At 36.9% G+C, this 24,338-nt stretch overlaps 1 protein-coding gene across 5 annotated transcripts; it reads right to left on the bottom strand.

Moving 5' to 3' along the window:
• Positions 1-1,921: 1,921 nt before the first annotated feature.
• GOLPH3L (golgi phosphoprotein 3 like) lies at positions 1,922-24,296 on the bottom strand. Of its 5 annotated transcripts, none has more exons than XM_036453294.1 (6): positions 24,110-24,294; positions 23,519-23,645; positions 21,942-22,136; positions 6,162-6,293; positions 3,871-3,985; positions 1,922-2,622 (listed from the first exon to the last, which is right to left on the bottom strand). In XM_036453294.1, exons 3-6 carry the CDS (start codon positions 22,122-22,124, stop codon positions 2,195-2,197), a joined length of 858 nt encoding a protein of 285 aa, XP_036309187.1. In that variant the 5' UTR covers positions 22,125-22,136; positions 23,519-23,645; positions 24,110-24,294; the 3' UTR covers positions 1,922-2,194. The 5 variants fall into 5 exon arrangements, with proteins under 5 accessions (XP_036309187.1, XP_045442972.1, XP_036309185.1 ...); XM_045587016.1 differs by having other exon boundaries at positions 23,523-23,645; XM_036453292.1 differs by lacking the exon at positions 23,519-23,645 and having other exon boundaries at positions 24,110-24,293.
• Positions 24,297-24,338: the final 42 nt, after the last annotated feature.

Genomic DNA, 24,338 nt, shown 5'->3' with positions numbered 1-24,338 from the left:
AAATGAGAAGGTTTGCAGTAGACATTCTGCAGATTCAAGATATCCTCATTTTATTGTGATACAATATAAAAATAAACACGACCAAGAGTTGTGAGAAAGAATTCAACTCAACTTCCATGCCTCCCCCCTCCCCCAATTAAGCTGAAACTTTCCACAGGAAAACCTGGTTTCAATTCATGCCAAATTGTTCAAATGGAAAGAAAAACTAAGGCAGATAGAGACAACACATAGACTGGTTTTTGAATTTTTAAAGAGCCAGACGAAAGCTCAACTCCACCTCACATTGAGAATTTGTTTCATGTTAAAATTTCTCTAGTTACCTAAGTGATAACTGAAGTGGAAAAAAGAAAGTTGAGTTGGCCAATTTTGGGGGTGTTAAACAGGTTTAGAAAGAAGATGTAAATTATTTCTGGTCAGTAAGATTTAATATCAGCTCTAAGTCACCTGTAGTAGCCCTTTGGCAGCCTAGTTCTCTGTAATGGTCAAGAGGAAGGACCCATTACAAGTACCAGCATAATAAATGATTGATATTAGCACAACTTGGTCCTCTATTCCCAAATACTGTACTTTATATCAGTGTGCTTTTTTGGGGGGGAAAGGAGGTATGCTTTTGACATCAAACTGACCCTCCAAATGGGATTTTTCTTTTCTTTTCTTTAAATATATTTTATTGATTTTAGAGAGAAAGGGAGAGGGAGAGATAGCAACATCAATTATGATAGAGAATCATTGACTGGCTGCCTCCTGCATGACCCCTACCGGGGATCGAGCATGCAACTCAGCATGTGCCCTTGGCCAGAATCAAACCTGGGACCCTTCAGTGAGCCAAACCAGCCAGGGCACCAAATAGGATTTTTCTTAATAAGCTTCTCTTTCACTACTAAATTGAAAAACATTTTAGAGATGTGACTAGAAAGATGGTTGTGTTGAAACAAGACTAATGACTAGGAAGGTATCTGTGGATTAAATATAAACAAAATTACATCCAGAATGTTTAAATATAGATAGAATTTATTAATTTATGCAGAAAGCAAAAAATAGAAGACAAAGAAGACTTGAAGTTTAGATATATTATCTAGATTCAGGATGTTGCTATTCAGCAATTGAAATGTACAGCTTTCTCAGTTCAATCAGAGCAGAAAGATTTAAAATTGTCTGGAGGAATCAGGATAGTCATGTGCTAAAGGATGGAAATTCTGATACCACTTGCTTCCTCTAGAAATTGTAATGCTAATTGGATGAAGGAAGAAGTGAGAGATATTTTTTTTTCACTTAGATTTCTGTCCAATGATGGAGTAGGATAATGCTAAGAAATAGGTTAGAATATATTTCTGGTTATAAGGCTATGAAAATCAGGTAATCAAATTTGGAATATTCTCATTAGGATAGAACAAGAAAGTGAGAAAATTACTAACAGGAAATAAAATCCCAGAGACCACCTACTCCAAAAACTAGTTTGTTTCCATTTATCCTTATACAGAGAGGCAGTTATTTCTTTCTTTCTTCTTTTTTTTTAAAATATATTTTATTGATTTTTTACAGAGAGGAAGGGAGAGAGATAGAGAGCTAGAAACGTCAATGAGAGAGAAACACTGACCAGCTGCCTCTTGCACACCCCCTACCGGGGATGTGCCCGCAACCAACATACATGCCCCTGACCAGAATCGAACCTGGGACCTTTCAGTCCGCAGACTGACGCTCTACCACTGAGCCAAACTGGTCTCGGCGAGAGGCAGTTATTTCAATAAGCTACATTACCTAGCAGAACCTGAGAGACAAAGACTGAAGACATCTATTTTAGATAGGAAACAGACTTAAAAATGTAATAAATGGTTTGCTCTATATTTCATTCACAATGTGTGGCTGGAAAATAGCAAACACCACTTAGATAATCTTGCTTATTCAAAAGCACACTAGGTTGAAGTAAACTAAGAAATGAGAGAAAATGTTTATTGGAGATGTGTGGGCTCAACCCCAGTTAATTCACCTCTGGAGTGGAAGTATAGGGAGAAAAAGTCTGCTTATAAAGGTCAAGGTCTATGGAGAAGCCCTGAAGTTGCTTGCCCCAAATCACAAGTCTGATTCAAGAGAAGAAAATGATGAAAAACATCTCATCAATCACACAAACTCAGTGATAGTGTCTCTGATAGTCACCAGCCCAGCAGGGGAGAAAGGAGAAACCCACCTGCTGGCTTTAGGATTTATTGAAGGCTGCCAACACAGCCCAGATCATCTCTGTGGCACTGTGCTTTGTCCCTTCCACTTCAGGGTCCAGTTCTACTAGGTCCTTGGCTCGATTCATTGCCACATCATACTTGTCATCTGTCAGAGAGGAGAAGACATTTTCTAGTACATCGGAGGAGTGGGCTAGCACCAGGAGTGCTAGTGTTCGCTTGTCCATGCGCTGAGGGTCATTTACCCACCGCTCTAGGACACTATCTTGAAGTTTTTTCACTAGTCGCTGTTTCTCTGTTGTGTTGGTCACCGGATGAGTAGTCATATCAAACAGGAGGAAATTCTGCTTCTCCGTGGTTAAAATGCCTTTCTCTACTAGGTTCTTTGCAATTCGCTCTCTTACATTTCTTAGCTGGTATTGTAATTTGAAGGGGTTCCAGGTCTCACCTATGGGAAAAGAAACGAAAACTTGGAACAACACTATAAACAAACCAGACCAAACAAGACATCTTTTAGAACATTCCACCCTTTAACAGCAGAATATACATTCTTCTCACGTGCACATGGAGCATTCTCCAGGAGAAACCATATGCTAGGCCTTAATAAACTTAAAACAGCTGTAATAATTTTAAAAGGACTAAAAATAGACAAAGTATGCTATTCAACCACAATGGAATTAAATAAAAAATTATTAAAAGAAGGAAATTAGGAAAATTAAAAAATATATGGAAATTAAACCACATGATCTGAAATAATCAATGGGTCAAAGAAGAAATCACAAGGGAAATTTAAAAAATACTCTTGAGTTGAATGAAAATGAAAACATAACATATCAAAACTATGGGATGCACTTTAAAGCAGCGTCAAAAGAAAAATTTACAACTCCAAGTGCTATTCTAGGAATGATGTCAAATCAATAATCTACCTTAAGAAACTATTTTAAAAAGAGCACTAAACCCAAAGCAAGCAGAAGAAAGGAAATGGTAAAGATTGCAATGGAAATAAACATACAAAATAAAAACAATAGAGAAAATATATCAAGAGTTGGTTTCTTTTTTTATTATTTTTAAAATTTCTTTATTAAGGTGTTACATAATGTGTCTTTAAGAAGTTGGTTTCTTAAACAGAAAACTGACAAGCCTAGACTGACCCAGGAAAAAAGAGAGAAGACTCAGATTACTACAATTAGGAATGAAAGAGGAGATATCACTATTGACCTTAAATAAAGAGGGTAATGAAGGCATACTATAAATAGAGAAAATTCTGACTAGATCAACAAATAAACAGAGTGAATAAGTAACTTTAAAACTTTCCACAAAGAAAAGTGTGGAAATATATGACTTTACTGGTAATTCTACCAAATATTTAAAAAATAACGCTAATCCTTCACAAATCTTTCCAAGAATCAGAAAAGGAGGAAATACGTACTTACTTAATCTATATGGTATTACTCTGATACCAAAACCAGACAAGGACATCACTAGAAAATTACACACCAATATCCCAGGTATAAAATACTCAACAAAATACTAGCAAAGCAAATTCAGCAACATATGACAAAGACTGTATAACATGACCAGTGAATCATCTGTTTCTTATTGGGCCCCTTTAATTTCTGCACTTCTTTTCCTGACCTTAAGAGTAGGACAAAGATAACAAAGTGTGGGGCTTCTGAATCATTTTGAGCCATCTTACCGGTGAGTAGCTCTATCCACGTCTGGACAGTTTCTGTGGGTTCAGTGGCTTTGATATGTTTAAGAGTTTCATCCAGTAAAACATCACCTGTTGGGCTGTCTGACTTCAGTAGTACCTTTTAGGAAAGAAGATACCAGGGTGCCTGGTTCATTCAATTCATTCAAATTAAAATCTTTCAATAAACCATATGTACATTATTGGTTAAATATTATAGAAAATGCAAAGCAGTATAATATATTGTCTCTGTTCTCAAGAAGTTGAAACATTGCCCTAGCCAATTTTGCTCAGTGGATAGAGTGTCTATCTGCAGACCAAAGGGTCCCTGGTTTGATTTCAGTTCCTTGGTTGCAGACTCCTCCCTATTCAGGGCTTGTGCAGGAAGCAACCAATTGATGTGTCTCTCTCACATCGACATTTCTCTCTGTCTTTCCCTCTCTCTAAAAATCAATGGAAAAATATCTTCAAGTGAGGATTAAAAAAAAAAAGGTTGAAAAATCTAGTATGGGGAGATAGTGAGGAGACAAACATAACATTTGATGAGGACCCTAGTGACAAACCAAATATAAATAATAATGGAGAAGAGATTCAATAATGATTCTTTGAGTCTGGAAAACCTACTTGCAAAACAATCCATAAAGGTAGAAAATCAGGAAAAGAAGCCAGTTTTGGGGAAAGTAAAGTTTGGTTTTAACTGATATGAGAGAGCCAGTTGAAATGCCTAGCCAATAGATAAATATTTTCCGGGGGCTGACAAAAGAAGATAGGCCTGCCTGGCCAGTGTTGCTCAGTGATGAACGTCAACCATGAACCAGGAGGTAGCAGTTCAATTCCCAGTCAGAGTACATGCCAGGGTTGTGGAATGTATCACCAGTAGGGGGCCTGTAGGAGGTATCTAGTTTTGCTCAGTGGATAGAGCTTTGGCCCTTGGACCAAAGGATCCCAGGTTTGATTCTGGTCATGGACATGTATTTTTGTTGCAGTCCCCCGGCCCTGGTCGGGGTGTGCGCAGGAGGCAATCAATTCATGTGTCTCTCTCACATTGATGTTTCTCTCTTTCTTCCCCTCTCCCTTCCACTTTCTCAATGAAAAATATCCTTAGGTGAGGATTAACAATAAAAAAAAGAGACATCAATGATGAGAATCATTGACTGACTGCCTCCTGCACGCCCCACACTGGGGATAGAGCCCATAACCCGCGCATGTGCCCTTGACCAGAATAAACCAGGGACCCTTCAGTCTACAGGCTGAAGCTCTATGCACTGAACCAAACTGGCTAGGACTAAAAACATATTTAAAAAAATTTTTTTTAAAAAGATTAGCCTGGGATTTAATAGTTAGTATATGGAGGTAATAAATGAAGCTGTAAAAGTAAATGATACCTTTAAAGGATAGAAGTTACACAAAGGGTTATAAGCTGAGACTTAGATGTTTAGGAATGGAGAAGTAAAGGAAATAGGGTACAGCTAGAGAAGCAAGAGAATCTATATATATAAAAGCCTAATATGCAAAGTGTCCCCTCAGGAGTTCAATCACTTACTATGATGTGTGCTGACCACTAGGAGGCAGTGCAGAATGAAGGAAGCCCTGGCTGGCAGCCAGGAAAGGGAGGCCCCGGCCAGCAGCCAGCAGCCACGAGGGACCCTACCAGTGCAGAATTTCGTACACTGGGCCTTTAGTGTAATATAACAGAGACCAAGAATAAATAAAGTTTCAGGTAGGAGAAGGTGGTCAAAGTGTCAAATGCCACATCAAGGTTAAAAGAGAAAAACTGAAAAGAAGCTGGTGATACATAAGAATGTGGTTTCAGTGCTAAATGCTAAGTATGAAAATGAAAGTGTGAGTAGAAAAAAAGAAAAAAAGAAAAGAAAATGGAGACAGTTGTATGACTAACATGCTGCATAGGACTTGTAGTAAATGGAAGGAGAGAAATTGAACGACTATCTGAGGATGACCAGAGTTTAGCAAAGACTGGACCTGACCGACGTGTTTACATACTCTTATATAATACTCTCTTCCATGTTAGAGCTATAGCTATAGAGGGAGGAATAATCAACAGCACCTTAAATGTGATATTCTGCATAAAAAAGAAAGACAAAAGTATGAACTTCTTGAAACTCTTTAGACTATGGATTCTTGGATTTCTCCCTCTGATATAGAATAATTAAATCTATGAGACAATGGGACAGCTGAGTCCCCTTGTCTCACTACTCAAATCTTTCTATGCCTCCTAAATGAACCACTGGCACCTGCCCTTTCATAAACTCAGAGAATGTTCACAGAGGATGCTGTACCTTTCTGTCTAGAAGTCGCTTCTTACGCATGGTGGGGGGTTCCAGATAGATACGACCCCTCATGGCCAGCTCTATCAGGATGCCTCCTCGCAGGCCAGATGATATGCAGTCATTCCAGAAAGATGTGTAACCCTAGGAAAAGAGAAGAGAAAGAATGTTCTGAAAGAGATATGGACTTGCAGCAAGCACCCTAAAGGATGGTATTCTCTGTTGTGATTTGTTTCAGGTCATATTACATGAACTCAAAGCAAAGTATACAAATAAAGGAATCTCTTTAATTTCCTTAACCTACCCTCTCCCCAATTATGATTTTCTGTCTGACTTTTAAGTTCTTTGTGTATTTGGCTATTAGTTAATAATTGGCAAGTCAAATTTTAATTTCTGAGAATTTTTAAAATCTGTTTCCATGACACTCCCAATTCGGAGGATGCAAGTGAATTAAACAGAAAAACTTACAAACCATTTGAGTATTTTATTCCTCCAAGATATGTATTAATAATACAAGCTATTTTGAGGTGTGATATAGTTGAAATCCAGCTCTAACACTGACTAGTTAAGTTCCTTGGATACATGACTTAACCTTTCTCAAGTGATTATTTTTATGTCCTCATCTGTAAAATGGGGACACTAATATCTTTATGTTTGCTATGAGGAATAAATGAAATGTTATATACAGAAAGAATTTATTACAGGGCCTGGCATATAGTAGGCACTTAAATGTTACTTCCCTTCCCTAGGTGCTAGGATACAAAGACATGTACGAAATAGCCAACTTATCTTAACGAACTGAAAATCTAGCTGCAAAGACCATGCAAATTTCAGAAAAGTTCTGTGTTAATATAAAATTTAAATAAAAGCTCATTGTAAAAGCAGAAGAGATAGGCATAAATGACTGTTGTAAGTTTGGTTTAGATGATAGTTTTTCAAATTATAAGTCACTTTTAGGCTAGAGTAGCCAGGAACTCTCATGGGACCTGAGCAGTGGTTTGAAGAAAAAGATTGAAGAATTTGGCAGAGAGAGAGGGCTTTCCTCCAAATTTCACCTATTCTTCAAGAGGGCATTTTAACTAAAGGGTCAAGGAAGGAGATCTAACTCAAGGATTTAAAGAGAAATAACAAGATCAAGTTGGTTGGGGCAGTGGTGGTTGATGCTTTAAACTTTTTATTGAAAGGCAGTATTGAATCTTAAAGGTTCTGAGCAAGGAATTATGATTAATGCAAGGAACACCTATCAGAGCTGTACAACACTCTTTAGCTATCTTTGGTTATAGCATTACCTCTCACTGGAGAGAAGCTGGGTGAGATATTGGCAGGGACAGTCTATCATGGCTTTAAAGCAACCCCAAAACTAATTACTGTAATAGCAGTAAATATTTTTTTTTATTAAACTTTAAAATTTTTCCTTATTATTGATTTGGAAATTAAATACTCCACTTTTCTTTAGGAACATTATTCTTGACATTTTAACATGCAGCATAACAACTTAAAATTACTACAAGATCAGATTTATTTTTTAATTGAGTCAATATAGTAACCACTGTCCTAGTTGAGCAATATTTTATCTTTTTTTAATCTCACAAGTTAGACATTATTAGCAGCATCATTACTTTATACAGGTAGCACTTGTTTAGATTTACTCAGATGCTTACCAATTTCCTTGCTCACCATTCCTTCTTGCATCCCAGACCTCCTTTCTGGTACCATTTTCCTTCTTCCTAAAGTAGAATTTCCTTAAGTGAAAGTCTGTTGGAGGCAAACTCTGTTTTGTTTATCTGAAATGTCTGAATTTTATCATTATTCTTGAAAGACAGTTTCTCTGGACATAAAATTCTAACTTGATAGTTTTCTCTATCACATTAAAGATATCTCTTCCTCTTCTAGCTTCTATTGTGCAAGTGAGGGATTTATCATTGTTCTTTGCGCATGTTCTTTGCGGGTTATTTGCCTTTTTCTTTGGTCCTTTAAGACATTCTCTCTTGATGTTTTCCAGTTTGATTACAACATGACTGTGTGCATTTACTTATTTGGGATATGCTTCTTATATCTATATTTCTTAGTTCTTAAAAATTCTGTTTTTATCTCTAAGAATTTTGGCTTTCCTCTATTTTCTTTATACTTTCCTTCTGGGACTTTCATCTTTCTTATCCTAGCTCCCCATGTCTTTTAACCTCTCTCTTTAAAAAAAAATATTTTTATTGATTTCAGAGAGGAAGACAGAGGGAGAGATAGAAACATGAATGCTGAGAAAGAATCGTTAATCAGCCGCCTCCTGCACACCCGCTACTAGGGATGGAGTCCACAACCTGGGCATGTGCTCTTCACCTGAATCGAATCCAGGACCTTTCAGTCCACAGGCCGATGCTCTATCCACTGAGCCAAACCAGCTAGGGTTTAACCTCTCTTTTTGTATTTTCCATTTTCTCTGTCTCCATACTACTTTCTGAAGAGTCATTTCATATCTAGCTTGCCATTTATATTTAATATGTTAAATTACCCCTGAGATTTTGGTTTCAACTACTCTTCATTTCTAAAATTCTATGTAGTTATTTTTTACATTTGCCTGGTCATTTGTGATCGTTTCTTTTTGTTGTACCTTTAATTCTTTTATTTCTTTAATAAATGTCATATATTTTATTATCTGATCTGAAGTCCTTGAATGACCTATTATTTGTTATTTCTCCTGATTCATTCTCATGGGTATTTGATTATCTGTATGACTGATGGTAGTTGATTAAGACATCCATATTTATTTTTTTGTGAAATTGCAAGATTGTAGAGACCTAAATTGAGGATGTCTTCCTCTAGAGGGGAAGATCTGCATTTGCTTCTGCTGAGAGTTGGGCATGGGAGGTTTGAGGGAATGCCCCACAACTGGGACTTCATTTATATATAGCTTCCTGCTTATATCTTAAACCCAAGATTTATTTCTGACCACCAAATTCCTGAATCTCTGAACTGATTTGGCAAGTTGCCCCAGAACAAATTAGTTTATTGCTTACCTCTAGGATTTAAAAATTCTTTTTTTTTGGGGGGGGGAGGGGTTGAACATTTCCTTTACTTTCTATTACACATTTGACATTAAGTTTACTCAAGACTTAATATCTGACCCCTATACTGACAGAGGTAGGGGTTTTCCAATTCCATAATTTCCCTAGCCAGGATGATGTTTAAGCTCAAATCTAATTTATAACTCCCTTCCCCTCTGCTTAAAAATCTATAAATACCCCTCTCAGTTAAGTCCAAACTCCTTGTTTTAGTAAAACCTCACTGTAATGGAATAATTCAGGCAAGGATGTGTCCCTTATAGTTGAAAGTCCATTATTAATAAAATAGGTTTTCTGAAAGCCTATGTTAAAAAATTGACAAATTAGCTTTTCACGTATGTACACACATTAGTTAGCTTTTCACGTATGTATTATACACACATTAAGTATGTATGAAAAGTTTAGTTTCACAGAGAAGTTTTCTATATGTATTACAGTAATTTTAAATTTATACTGAATAGGTCTAGCAAAAATGTGCATTTGCCAGACACCGTGGGTAAATACAATAAATGCACAGGGCTGGGAGGAGGCTCAGCGAACATTGGGAACACAGGGAACATTGACTGGCTCCTTAAATCTGCTGCAGAAAGTCACGTCACAAGATGACAGAACCAATTAGCCTTTCGATGTAGTGTGATCACATGTGCCTGAAACCGATCATTGTCTCACTAATAGCTAGTTATTCAACATACACTGTTTGCGAGCAGTGACTCTTGGATTTAAATATGTACACTATAATTGTAGATATATAATATTTATTTATGTCAGCAAAATTATTACAGTGTTTTCCCCAACATATGCCTTATTCACTGAAGTTTGTTAAAAGTAACAGCGAATTAATAACAAAAAATAACCTGTAATGATAAGCAAATCTTGGTTAAAAGCATTTTAAAATTAACAGGGTGGCATTTTCCACAGGACATACAGATCGAAGTCTTCTCCATTAAATCCGAAGTCTGCTAAATCAAGGTCCACAAAATCTGTTTGAGAACTGTATAGCACTCAAATCAGGAGGCTACTGTTCTCTTTCTGGCCTCTTTCCCCTAGAACAGTGGTCAACAAACTGTGGCTGGAGAGCTACATGCGGCTCTTTGGCCCCTTTGAGTGTGGCTCTTCCACAAAACACTACGTGTGGGCGCGCACGTACAGTGCAATTGAAACTTCGTGGCCCATGCACAGAAGTCGGTTTTCGGCTCTGAAAGGAAATTTAAATTGTTGTATTGTTGATATTTGGCTCTGTTGACTAATGAGTTTGCTGACCACTGCCCTAGAACACTAAGCTCTAGCTTTCCAAAACTATTTTCAATACTCTTAATTCATCATTTTTTGCCTACTGGCCTTTGCATACAGAAAGTTGTTATTATTTATTTATTTATTTATTTATTTTTAAATATATTTTGATTTTTTACAGAGAAGAAGGATGAGGAATAGAGAGTTAGAAACATCGATGAGAGAAACATTGATCAGCTGCCTCCTGCATACTTCCTACTGGGGATGTGACCGCAACCAAAGTACATGCTCTTGACTGGAATCAAACCTGCGATCCTTGAGTCCACAGACTGATGCTCTATCCATTGAGCCAAACCGGGTTGGGCAATTGTTGTTTTTTAAGAAATATATTTTTATTGATTTTAGAGAGGAGGGAGAGGGAAAGAGAGACAGAAACATCAATGATACAGAATTACTGATCAGCTGCCTCCTGTAGCCCCCTACTAAGGATAGAGCCGGCAACCTGGGCATGTGTCCTTGACCAGAATTGAACCTAGGACCCTTTAATCCGCAGGATGATGCTCTATCAACTGAGCCAAACCAACTAGGGTATAAAATTTTTTAAATTTTTTAATGATTTCAGAGAGAGAGAGGAATATCAATGATGAAAGAGAATCACTGGCTGCCTCCTGCACGCCCCACAGTGAGGATCGAGCCCACAATCTGGGCATGTGTAATGTGAGCATGTGCCCCAACTGGGAATTGAACCATGACCTCTTGGTTCATAGGTTAACGCCCAACCACTGAGCCACACTGGCTAGGCCACACACAAAGTTGTATAGAAAAAGCAATACTTTTCTTTCTTCTCCTTCTTCTTAAGGATTGAGTACAGAATTCACATCTTCCTTGTAATCTTTTCTCACATTGTCTTTCCCTCTACTCCACCATCTGGGTAGGTATCATCCATCAGCTGCCTCTTGCACACCCCCTACTGGGGATGTGCCCACAACCAAGGTACATGCCCTTGACCAGAATTGAACCCGGGACCCTTCAGTCTTCAGGCTGACACTATCCACTGAGCCAAACTGGTTTTGGCTCCCCATCATTGGCTCCATATCACATTGCAAAAACAGTTTGCCCTCAGAAGACTATAAATTCCTTAAGGAGAGAGAATCTGATTGATACATAGTATTTCTCTATAAATGTTTCTTGAAATATGTTTCAAAGTTTTATGATTGAAATATTTTAACCTGGTAAAAGTTCAGCTTGAACCATAAACATCCCTAGATATATCCAAATTTCCTGAGGACCTGATTCTAGACTCAAAGCTGGGATTACTTCCCTCCACTGCCTGCCTCCTGGCTACTTCAAAGGTTATATTTGTAACTTCTCTTTAAGGATAAAGTACGTGGTTTTTTTGTTTTGGTTTTTTTTTGTATTTTTTTTAAGGTTAATAGTTGGTTTTATACAATTTAGTAGCCTAATTAAGGTTAAACTATAACTTATGTCAGAATAAGTAATTTACTTAAGTCATAACTTTACCAGTATATCCTGTTGACTATAAATTTCAACAGGTGTGCAAACATTTCAGCTGGTATTAAAGCAATTAGAGGAAAGTTTTCTTATTTCTTCTTAACTATATACCTTCTGTTTCAGTGACAGTGATGTCAGATTGTCAACAGAACTGTGAGAAGCATGATAAAGAAACAGAGAAACCAGGATGTAGAAACTGTATGTTTTTGAATACTACTCTTTCTCATCCTAGTAGCTCATAACATGCAAAACTCTTAAAATTAGTTTTTTAAACCTTCTTTTTAATAAGTTATATACCATAATGGAAAAAGTATAAAAGTATACATATAGAGTTTTATAAAATAATTTTAATTCTAAGGTCCATTTTCCTCTAAATATATGTAGCTGCCTTAGTGAATTCTCAATCTACAATAAAGATTCTGTGTTAAAGTGCCACTGCTTTAGTATGTAGGATGATCTAGCACATACATGCTAAAGTTTACCATTTAATCATTAAATTTAATTATCTCAAATACATGCGGGAAAAGAGAAAAATTCTCTCTCTTCCCCTCTTCCTCTCTCTAGAATAAAAAAAGAAAAAAGAAGAAATATTCATTTATGTATTGAACAAATTCCTAGAAGAAATTTTTGAATCAAAGATTATACATATTTAAAATTATGATAATGTCATTTTGCTCTTGTAAAAGGCTGGGCAACGAGTTTTCAATAAATTCTGTCAATATCTTATGACGAATTTCCACCTAGTCAAGTATTCCTTATTCAAACTTCCTTGGAGATATTCCTTAAAACAACTCTAGCTCTAATCGGTTTGGCTCAGTAGAGCATCAGCCTGCAGACTGAAGGGTCACAAGTTAGATTCCAGTTAAGGGCATGTACCTTGCCAACCAACCAATGTATCTCTCTCATGTTGATGTTTTTATCTGAGTCTCTCCCCTCCTTTCCATTCTCTCTGAAAATAAAAAGGGTGAATTTAAAAACAAACAAACAAAAAAAGCCCAATAATTCTGAAGGTTAAAAAATTTAAAGTTGCCTGATTGGTGTAAAATGCAAAGGACTTAAAGCATCGTTTTTAATGCTTATAAAGAGTTTTTTAAAATAATGTTAGAAAATTCTTATGATAAAGTTAAGTGAAAAGTAGCCAAATAAATAATTGTGTATTCAAGGTTACTGCAATTATATAAAATACTTTTAAAAATGGTTTTCTAGCCCTAACCAGTTTGGCTCAGTGGATAGAGTGTCAGCCTGTTGACTGAAAGATCCCACATTCAATTCAGTCAAGGGCATGTACCTTGGTTGCAGGCACTTCCCCAGTAGGAGGTGTGCAGGAGGCTCTCTCAACATTTCTAGCTCTCTATCCCTCTCCCTTCCTCTCTGTAAAAAAATAAATAAAATATATATAAAAAATAGTTTTCTGCCCTAGCTGGTTTGGCTCAATGGAAACAGCGTCAGTCTGCGAACTAAAGGATCCAGGTTTGATTCCAGCCAAAGGCATATGCCTGGGTTGTGGCTTGATCCCCAGTAGGGACAATGCAGGAGGCAGCCAATCAATGATTCTCTCTCATCATTGATGTTTCTATCTCTCCCTCTCCCTTCATCTCTAAAATCAATACAAATATATTTCTAAAAAAACAACAATTGCCCTAACCGGTTTGGCTCAGTGGATAAAATGTCGGTCTGCGGATGGAAGGTCCCAGGTTCGATTCCGGTCAAGGGCATGTACATTGGTTGCAAGCACATCCCCAGTGGGGGTATGCAGGAGGCAGCTGATGGATGATTTTCTCTCATCGATGTTTCTAGCTCTCTATCCCTCTCCCTTCCTCTCTGTGAAAAATCAATAAAATATTTTTAAAAAGAAAAAAAAAGTTTTCTAATTTTTAAAATGGTTTTTAATTCCGCCCCAAATTATCTACATTAAGAAAATATCACTTTATTAGAAAAAAAATCTCAGAAAAAAATCCTTTCCTCCCCCAAATCTGAAGTTTCCACATTAAATTGCTTAATTTTCCATGAGAGAAGGAATCTTATGAGTCTTCTAGAAGCTTTTTCTGTATGGTATGTTCACACCTCAGAAGAGCAATAACACTAGGTAAATGCAAGTACATTTTTTTTTATTTTCAAATAGCTTTCTCCCCTCCCTGATTAAATAGTACACATATATTTTAGAAATTTGAAAAGAAAAAAGAATAAAAAATAAAATAAAAATTACTCATAAATTCCATCCTTCTCTTATCATTTGGGTGTATATAAAATAATATTTTTAGCCAAAACCGGTTTGGCTCATTGGATAGAGCATTGACCTGTGGACCGAAAGGTCCCCGGTTCAATTCCGGTCAAGAGCATGTACCTTGGTTGCAGGCACATCCCCAGTAGGGGGTGTGCAAGGGGCAGCTGATCGATGCTTCTCTCTCATCAATGTTTCTAACTCTCTATCCCTCTCTCTTCCTCTCTGTAAAAATACAATAAAATACAAAAAAATAAATAAATAAAATCATTTTTTCTTTTTAATATACATATCTTCTCTCCTAGCCACTAATTTTCCCTTCTGTTTCTTCTTCCCCAACATCAAGTCTGGGGCTTTTCTTCATAGAACAGCAGTGTGTGGAAATTATGGAATGGGATGTATGCATACATTATAAACTTTCATGGTGGAGGATAGATGTAGAAGGAGCACACCAGCACATGGCAATATAATTTCATTTTAAATCCTCACCCAAGGATAATTTTTCCATTGATTTTTGGAGAGTAGAAAGGAGGGGAGGAGGGAAAATGGGAAATATGGATGTGAGAGAGACACATTGATTGGTTGCCTCTGACATGTGCCCCAACCGAGGAGGGGAGCAAATCTGACTTCCAGAGCTACCATATTCAACCAAAAAGCCCCAATAATCATAAGACATCTTATACAAACAACATATAAAGGAGACATAATCTCAATTCCAGGTGTTTCAGAAGAGAACAGTGTACATTAGGGGGTTGGGGGGGGGAGGGGTAAAGGGTAAGGCAGGCTCTCAATGAAATAGTTTAAACTATATTTTCCTATTGTTAGAATAGGGCTTTGGCCTTTCAGTTTACTTCCTTTTGTACCAAGAGTAAATAATTCTTTGGGGTTATGACTGGATAGAATACAAACACAGTGAAAGTTATTTTTTAACAGTCTGTTAATAAAAACCACAAAACCTGGCAAACGAGTCCTGATACACTTCCTTATTCACACTTGTCAGCAATAGCTACTAACAAGAGATTTATTGTTCATTTTATTCAGTCAGGAAACTAAAAAAAAAAAAAAAAGGTCAGGTACTGGTCTAAATTAAACTTTTAATCTTAAGAAAATGTTTTGGGACGGAGCAACATTCGAAGAGTAGCATTTTTTCCATCTATAGCCATTCACTGACAGTTATGTACTGACTTACTGATTTTTAAAAAAATTTCTTGACTAGTTCACTGAAACATTTTTTCACCAACTTAGAAAAGCTTGAATTTCTAGTCTCCCATTGCTAATAAATTACAATGAGTGAGTTATAAACAATGGAAAATAATTTGTAGTTTGAAAAAGCTTAGCATTAATATGTTTTATAATTTAAGATAAAAGTGTTATCCAGTCTACTTTAATCATTTTTCTATATGTATGAATAGTGGCATTGTTTGAAAGAATATAACTGATCAGTACTAGAATATTCTTGGCATTGTTGATAATGATAACTCCTGAAAGTCCATTAGCCAGTAGAAGGAGTGTATGGTGGTATATTCAGATAATGAAATAGTATATTGCAGTGAACTGAATTGAATTAAATTATATGCAGCAACATGGATAAATCTCAGACATCACACTGAACAAAGAGATATATAACAGTATTAACCCAATAACATGAATTTTAAAAGAGGGATATATACTGTATACATATACAACCTTTGTTCAAGGATATATACTGTATACATGTACAACTAGGGAGGAAGGGCAGCAGGTGATTAGATAAGTGCAAAAGAGGATGCTTCTAGGATGCTGATTATACTCTCCTGGTGGTGTTTACATGAATATTTGCTTTAAAATTACTTGTTTAGCCCAGCCAATGTGGCTCAGTGGTTGAGCACTGACCCATGAACCAAGAAGTCACTGGTCTGACTCGTGGTCAGGGCATATTCCCAGGCTGTGGTCTAGATCCCTGCTGGGAGAAGTGCAGAAGGCAGCTAATTGATTCTTCTCTCTCATTGATCTTCCCGCTCTCTTCTTTTCTCTTTAAAAATCAATAAAAACATTAAAAAATTACTTGTCAAATTGTACGTAAGTGCTAAACACTTCTAGATACACTATATTTCACAGTTTTAGAAAAGTTAAATGATAAAACACAGAGCTGCGTGTCTAATTCTGTTTGCCACTTAAATTTCAAAACATCTGAATTTATTTAAGAGATAGGATGCTTTTAAATATGGGCAATTATTCTAGTTGCAAATCACTGAAATTATCACAAACATCCCACTTATGTACTTTTTTCCTACAACCTGTCTCTCTCCACAGACTCTGTTTTAAAATATATTTTTACTAGTGACCTGGTGCAGATTCGTGCACACTGAAAGGAAATTAATTAGAAGGTGGCTGGCAGGCCAGGACTGGGTGAGATGGGCCAGACACATCTTAGAGCCAATCTCCCACAGTTCCTCCCGGACATCTGCAGAGTAAGTGAGGTCCCTCCAGCAGGTGGGATCCCTCGGCCTGGCCTGCGAAGATCAGGCTGAAACCGGCTCTCCAACATCCCCCGAGGGGGCCCAGAGTATGAGAGGAAACTGCAAAGTTGGTGTTGTACAGGGTGTGAAATGAAAAAGCAAGCGTGCAGTGAACCAGATTTGGGGCTGACAGTGCCCCAGCAACAACATAACCCACGGATGAAGGTGGAATTGCATGGTCCCACAAGGAATCGGGCTCCCTCCTCTCTGGTTTCAGGTGCATCACCTGTGAACCATGGCTGCCAAGTCACTGCCGCTCGGCAGCTCTGTGTTGAGTGTCTACTTCCTGGTGGTCAGTGCATGTCATAGTGACCAGTCAGATGGTGAACACATATTAGCCATATATATATATATTTATGTTGATTTCAAAGAGGAAGGGAGAGGGAGAGAGATAGAAACATCAATGATGAGAGAATCATTGATCAGCTGCCTTCTGCACACCCCCTACTGGGGATTGAGCCCACAACTTGGGCATGATGAAAAGCTTTTATGTCCCAGTGCATAGTAAGTATTCAATACATGGCAATACTAGGAGAAAACTTTGCAAAATAGGGAAAAAGGTTAAAAAAATATTATCCATAAACTAAAAATATTACCATCAAAAGCATTAATAGGCTCACTCTTCTTACAGGTAATTTAAAAATAAAGATTCTCATAAAGGGAAGTTTTGAATATACTAGCAATTTAATTAAAACATTATTTGTCAATAATGATATCAATCAATAATATCTATAGCAAAATTCTTATCACAGGCTATAACAGGAAATTTATTTTGTTTTAGTCAGGCTAGGACTCAAGTTTAATTTTCTCAGTTGAGGTCAGTGTTATGGAACTGAGATATCATTTAATTTTAAGTGTACTTATGTTAGATTCTTCAACATATATTTAAATTTCCTGATTATTTTCAAAGACAATGAAGCTTAATATTTTAAAACCAGTCTGTGGCCACTACTCAGAAGAATCTGAAGAAAGGAATGACAGTGCCGAGACAGGTTTGGCTCAGTGGATAGAGGGTCAGCCTGTGGACTGAAAGGCCCCAGGTTCGATTCCGGTCAAGGGCATGTACTTTGGTTGCGGGCACATCCCCCAGTAGAGGGTGTGCAGGAGGCAGCTGATCGATGATTCTCTCTCATCGATGTTTCTAACTCTGTATCCCTCTCCCTTCCTCTCTGTTAAAAATCAATAAAATATATTTCTTTAAAAAAAGAAAAAAAAGGAATGACAGTAATATTTGACAAGCAATTTGACTGTATGGCCTACTCTCATTCCTTTCTAGGCCTACAATTCTTTTTTTTTTTTTTTAATATATTTTATTGATTTTTTTACAGAGAGAAAGGGGGAGAGATAGAGAGCTAGAAATGTTGATGAGAGAGAAACATCGCCCAGCTGCCTCCTGCCCACCCCCTACTGGGGATGTGCCCGCAACCAATGTACATGCCCTTGACCGGAATCGAACCTGGGACCTTTCAGTCCACAGACCGACGCTGATGCTCCACCACTGAGCCAAACCGGCTTCGGCAGGCTACAATTCTTTTTTTTTAAAATATATTTTTATTAATTTTTTACAGAGAGGAAGGGAGATAGATAGAGAGCTAGAAACGTCGATGAGAGAGAAACATCAACCAGCTGCCTCTTGCACAACCCCTACCGGGGATGTTCCCGCAACCAATGTACATGCCCTTGACCGGAATCGAACCTGGGACCTTTCAGTCCGCAGACCGACGCTCTACCACTGAGCCAAACCGGCTTCGGCTACAATTCTTGAAGTATTAATCTTTTTGTATTATCTTCCACTTACATGCTTTTGAGAGAGATGCAATTTTTTTAAATTATAGTATTGATTTAGAAACAGAGTCTAATGGAAATCTTCAGCAAAAGTTAATTTTGGGACTTTGGAATACAAAGTTTAACATTTAGGATTTTTCTTTGACATGTCACAAACTCAAACAATGTAAAACAAGAAAAAATACACAGTAAAACATAAACTCAGAAACAAAATAGAGCAACAATAATCACTAAGTCCTCAATTTGGACACAACAATGAAATGAACTTTGCTCTTTTGCTTAAAGGAAAGAGCCTAAATGTCTCTGTTTAGAACTCAAAATCCTCCGTACTCTGAATCTAGTATGTCAATTTTGATTCTCATTGTTCTTCAAGAACAGAGCCCACTTCAGTCATATTGGTTACTCAGTAAACTCCAAACTCATCAAGTTCATGATACCTTTGCTTATATTCCCCTCATCCACAATGTATTCCCTTCTCACCATTTCTATTAATCTTTTTTAAAATATATATATATATATATATATATATATATATATATATATATATGTGTGTGTGTATATATATATATATATATATATATATATATATATATATTATTGATTTTTTACAGAGAGGAAGGGAGAGGGATAGATAGTTAGAAACATCAATGAGAGAGAATCATCTATCAGCCACCTCCTGCGTACCCCCCACTGGGGATGTGCCCGAAACCCAGATACATGTCCTTGACTGGAATCGAACCTGGGACCCTTCAGTCTGCAGGCCAATGCTCTATCCACTGAGCCAAACTGGTTTTGGCCATTTCTATTAATCTTACCCATTCTTAAAGACCCAGCTTGTTTTACTCCCTTCTATTATTCCCCAGATTATTCCAACACATGATGATCTCTCTTCCCTTCAACTCCCTCGGCTTTTATTGTTCTAACATGGAAAGACTTGTTGTTTTTCTTTAAAAATCTTTTGAATTGTGAAATATAATGCACACACAGGAGTACACAAAAGATAACAATGAATTATCCCTAAGTCAATATCCATGAAATATCCCACAAGAACAGACATGGAAAACTACTAGTACCCAGAAAACCCCCTCATTCGCTTTTCTAATGACTAAAACCTCCTCTCCCCTCCCACAAAAATGTAACCATTCTCTTAACAACGATGGTAACCCCTTCCTGCTGTTCTTTATAGTTTTACCATCTCTAACATACAACCCCAAATACTAGTTTTTTTTATATATAGATTCATATAGTATGTGATATTTTGTGGTTAGATTCCTTTACTGAACATTATATGAGAATTATACATATTTTGTAAAAATGTTCATTTTCGTTCTAAAAATATACTCATTCATTTAATATATTTTTATTGATTTTAGAGAGGAAGGGAGAGGGAGAGAGAGAGAGATAGAAACATCAATGATGAAAGAGAACCATTGATTGGCTGCCTCCTGCCTGCCCCACACTGGGGATTGAACCTATAAACAGACATGTGCCCTTGACTGGGATTGAAGCTGGGACCCTTCAGTCCACAGGTTGAGGCTCTATCCACTGAGCCAAACTAGTTAGAGCTATACTTACACTTAATTAAATAAACTAGAGGCCTGATGCATGAAGATTTGTGCAAAAACGGGCCTTCCCTCCACTGGCTGCTGGCACCGCCTTTGCTCTGGCCCAGAGCTGCCTTTCCACCTTCCCATGCTGCACAGAGGCCCAGAGCAGCTGGGGCTGTGCAGAACACCTGCATCCTGTTCCCCGCCCGCACCCCCCCAAATCTTAGTTGGGTTAATTTGCATGCCCACTCCTGATTGGCTGGTGGGCATTGTGAAGGTACAGTCAATTTGCATCTTTCTCTTTTATTAGTGTAGATATACAATTTTTATCCATTTTACTGTTGATGATCCTTTGGGTTAACTTTTATCTCCAGTTAGAATATAAATTTCTTGGAGGCAGGGAACATTTAGACTATTTTATTTATTTATTTATTTTTTCATTTATATTATTTTATATTTACTTTAGTATTTGCATAACACTAAGTACATAATTGGTGTCCCCAATCACACTAAATATTGATTAAATAAATCTACTTTGGGAAATGAAAAGAAAATGAGAACTGGAAATCAATGTAATATTTTTAGAGACAGTTATGCAACTGGCCTTTTGGAAAACTACTTCTACTACTTTAATATATCCAAAGGTTTGACCTCTTCTGTTTATTTGCACTTAAGGATTTATTCTTTTTTAGTCTTCCTGAGACAACTGAAAGCTAAAAACTTAATTTAGCATATTAAAAAATGAAATTAGAACAATTAGAAAGGTAATTTTTATTTGCCCATCTTTGTACAGTATCTCACCAATATGTTGAGTACCCACTATGATTATAGCTCTAAATGAGCTCCTTTATTTTTTAATTCTACTTCCCTAAGCTTATATCAACTATTATAAATTTAGATAAACAAAGACAAGTCCAAAGGCAGTTTCTCTACAGGACAAAAGCAAAAATCCAGTATTTAGGGTCAGCAGGAAATTAATAATTTCTATTCAAAACTAAAACTAGTTCTAATATGCTATGCTTCTAAGTCAGTGAATGTTTCCTCTTTCAGAACCGTATTTATACCATCTAATCTTCAGACTTACTCTGACATTCTTTTAGTGAATCAGTTTTGCTTTTTCATTTGACCTTTTATTTTATTTTATTTTTAAAAAATATATTTTATTGATTTTTTACAGAGAGGAAGGGAGAGGGATAGATTGTTAGAAACATCGATGAGAGAGAATCATTGATCAGCTGCTTCCTGTACATTCCCTATTGGGGATGTGCCTGCAACCAAGGTACATGCCCTTGACCGGAATTGAACCTGGGACCTTTCAGTCCACATGCTAATGCTCTATCCACTGAGCCAAACCGGTTTCAGGCAATTTGACCTTTTTTTTTTTTAAATCCTCACCTGAGGGGATGGAGAGAGGAAAGGAGAGAGAAAGACAAAGGTAGAAAGAGAGAGAAAAACATCAAAGTGAGAGAGAAACATCAGTAGCCACCTCCTGCAGGAACCCCGACTGGGGATCAAACCCAAAACTTAGTTATGTGCCTTGATAGGAATCGAACCTGCAACCTTTTGGTGCAGGGAACAGTGCTCCAACTGAGCCACCGGGCTAGGGCTGGGCCTTCTTTCTTAATTTAATAAGAGGATATTTCAGTATCACTATCACTTGGGAAACTGTAAGTACAAAAACTTTACACTGTGTTATATCTTCTCTTGTATCCTCTAAAATTTTGGAATAATTTTGATATTAAATTACATTTCAAGTAAGTGCACTTCTGGATTTTACCCTCCAAGTATCAGCTACCCTCCAAAATTTCTCATTCCCCACTAAATGTCCACAGCGTAATTCTAAGGCCAACTTAACATTAATACAAATATTCTATTCTATTACTTCCTAAAAACATTTCAGTATTTAAGCCTTGGCAATGACCCAGCTGACCCAACTACATTACCTCTTTATCTTTTAGTCCCAGGAGCAATACTTCTTCCATAAGGGTGAGGCGAATATCCTTAGAATCTCCAGAGTCTTCGTTGTCTGAACTTCTGTCTTGATTAGTATCTTCCTCACTTTCTGCCTTCTTTTCAGAGTTCTTGCCTACTTCCATACGACGGGCACGGTGAGTTAAAGTGGTCATTCTGAACTGTTTCTGGAAGGGTGATGAAAAATACTTATAGTGTGCTTATGTAAATAAATACATATAAATACTCATACATGCATACCAAAATGTCTATAAGAAATATTTATAACTTAGAGAAAGAAAGAGTAATGATCAGAAAAATTAAGTGGGTAACATAATTCAATATCTTCCAAAGTACCTAACCTAAATACAAAGAAGGCACTGGCAAGAAATCAAAATCAGTAATTTTAAAGACCAGTAGGAATAATCATCTTTTAAACCTGTTGATTTCTTGTGCATAATATATAACCTAGGAGTGACTGTCTATCATTGTGACTCCTCTTTCACGAAATGGATCCTCCCCAAGTTAAATAATATGGGACAGCAAAAAATTGTGAGCATTCAGTCCAAATATGCATATAATTTATATAAAACTTCTATAAACATCCAGTGGCATGTTATATAACATACACAAAAACGAAAAAGTAAAAAATTAAAGAAAACTAAATAGAAATAGATGTTCTTATATTTTCTTCCCAAACAGTAATGACTCAGATCATGAACTCACTTAGGAGATCACTACTTTAGAGAATAACACTCAGAAGATCATGTGTGGTCATTCCAGAAAACTTTCATCTCTATCCATCTCGCAAACGAAACAGCTACAAACAAACAAACAAACAAAAATACTGGCAAGAGAATGTTAAAATATTAGCAAATTCCTTAAAAAAAAAGTCAAAACATGTACCCTTTTATACCAAGCACTATATTTGTTTTAAAATCTAGTCAAGAGAAATTGCACTGTCATCTGTAATCAAGTTTAAGTTAACTCACTTTGAGATAAACCTAAATGCCAGTTATTAAGATGATAAACAATAAATTTTTTTATCAGCAATTGTTTAAAAGAATATATTTTGCAACATCAAAAGAATGCATTCAAGCCCTGGCCAGTGAGGCTTAAGTTGGTTGGAGTGTCCTTCTATGCACAGAAAGGTTGCAGGTTCCATCCCCAGTGGGAGCACTTAAAGGAGACCATTGATGTTTCTCTCTTTCTCTCTCTTCCTTCCCCCTCTCTCTGAAATCAGTAAAACATATCCTTGAGAGAGGATTAAAGAAGAAAAAAAGAAAAAAAGAAAAAAGAGTGCATTCAGGAACCTCTGTGACTGAATCCCATTCTATCATTTCTCAATTATTTCCCATTACTTCCAATTCCATACTATGAACAAGTTCTCAAACACATACCATGTCTTTCACCTTTTATCCTCTGTACATTCCTTTCCCCCCTACTCTTTAATTCTACTCATTCTTAAAAGGTCTATTGAGGCTTAAGTGAGTCTCCTCCATTACCCATGTCCCATGGTCAGAATTGGTCTCTCCCTCAGCTGTACTTTCAAAACTTTATTTATACTTACTTACTTTAAAGTATTTATTATAGTCTGGCTGTCTCTCAACTGTAAACTTCTTGAGGGCAGAGATATTGTCTTCTTAGTTTTTTTTTTATTCTCCATAGCAACTAGCACAAGGTCTTTAACGTTGTAACTGCTCAATAAATATATACTGATTAAAACGAATACTCAGAAATGCATGTGAACATTTAAAATAGAAATACAAATTTTAAGTGACTTAAAAAAAGACTGTACAGAATTATATTTCAAATATAATTCTTGGTAGGAGGTGAAAAGAAGAGTGAAGGACGAAGAGAACCATGAAATAAATAAATTGCTTAAGGGCATTAAACTTATCTGCCACTGTGAATAGGGCTTATTTCCTAACACAGTCCAAGAAACTTTAAATCTTGGGGGGAGGGGGAGAAAAGGGGAGGGATTTTCTTTGAGAAATGAATCTCCCCTCCCCCTGGACATTTCCTAGTTAACAATCCTATTTTTTTTAAGGCAAAAAAATTAAATAAGTCAAAAGCACCCTTTCCCCATAAAATAAAAAATTTGGAGGTTTTTTGGTTATTTTTTTTTTACGTTACGAAATGCATTTCCCCGGTTGCTTACCTGACGTTTCTCCTGGGTTACGGCCCGAGAGAGGCTGCAGCTTGCACTCTACTTTAGGAAAACACCTGTCCTCCACCCCAATCCCCTACCCTTGTCCTAGTAGGTGAAAAACTTCCCAGCCAAGGAAAGAGCACAAACTTCCTGATCCTTCGCTGCAGAAAAGGAATAACACATCAGCTTCCTCAGGATCACTAGGCAACCTACCTTGGTGTTTCTTCATTGGACCAAT

The sequence above is a fragment of the Pipistrellus kuhlii genome, unplaced genomic scaffold (assembly GCF_014108245.1).
Source record: "Pipistrellus kuhlii isolate mPipKuh1 unplaced genomic scaffold, mPipKuh1.p scaffold_m20_p_24, whole genome shotgun sequence".
In the NCBI taxonomy this organism is placed as follows: domain Eukaryota; kingdom Metazoa; phylum Chordata; class Mammalia; order Chiroptera; family Vespertilionidae; genus Pipistrellus; species Pipistrellus kuhlii.
The sequence above is the reverse complement of the archived record's forward strand: the minus strand, read 5'-3'. Positions and strand labels throughout refer to the sequence as shown.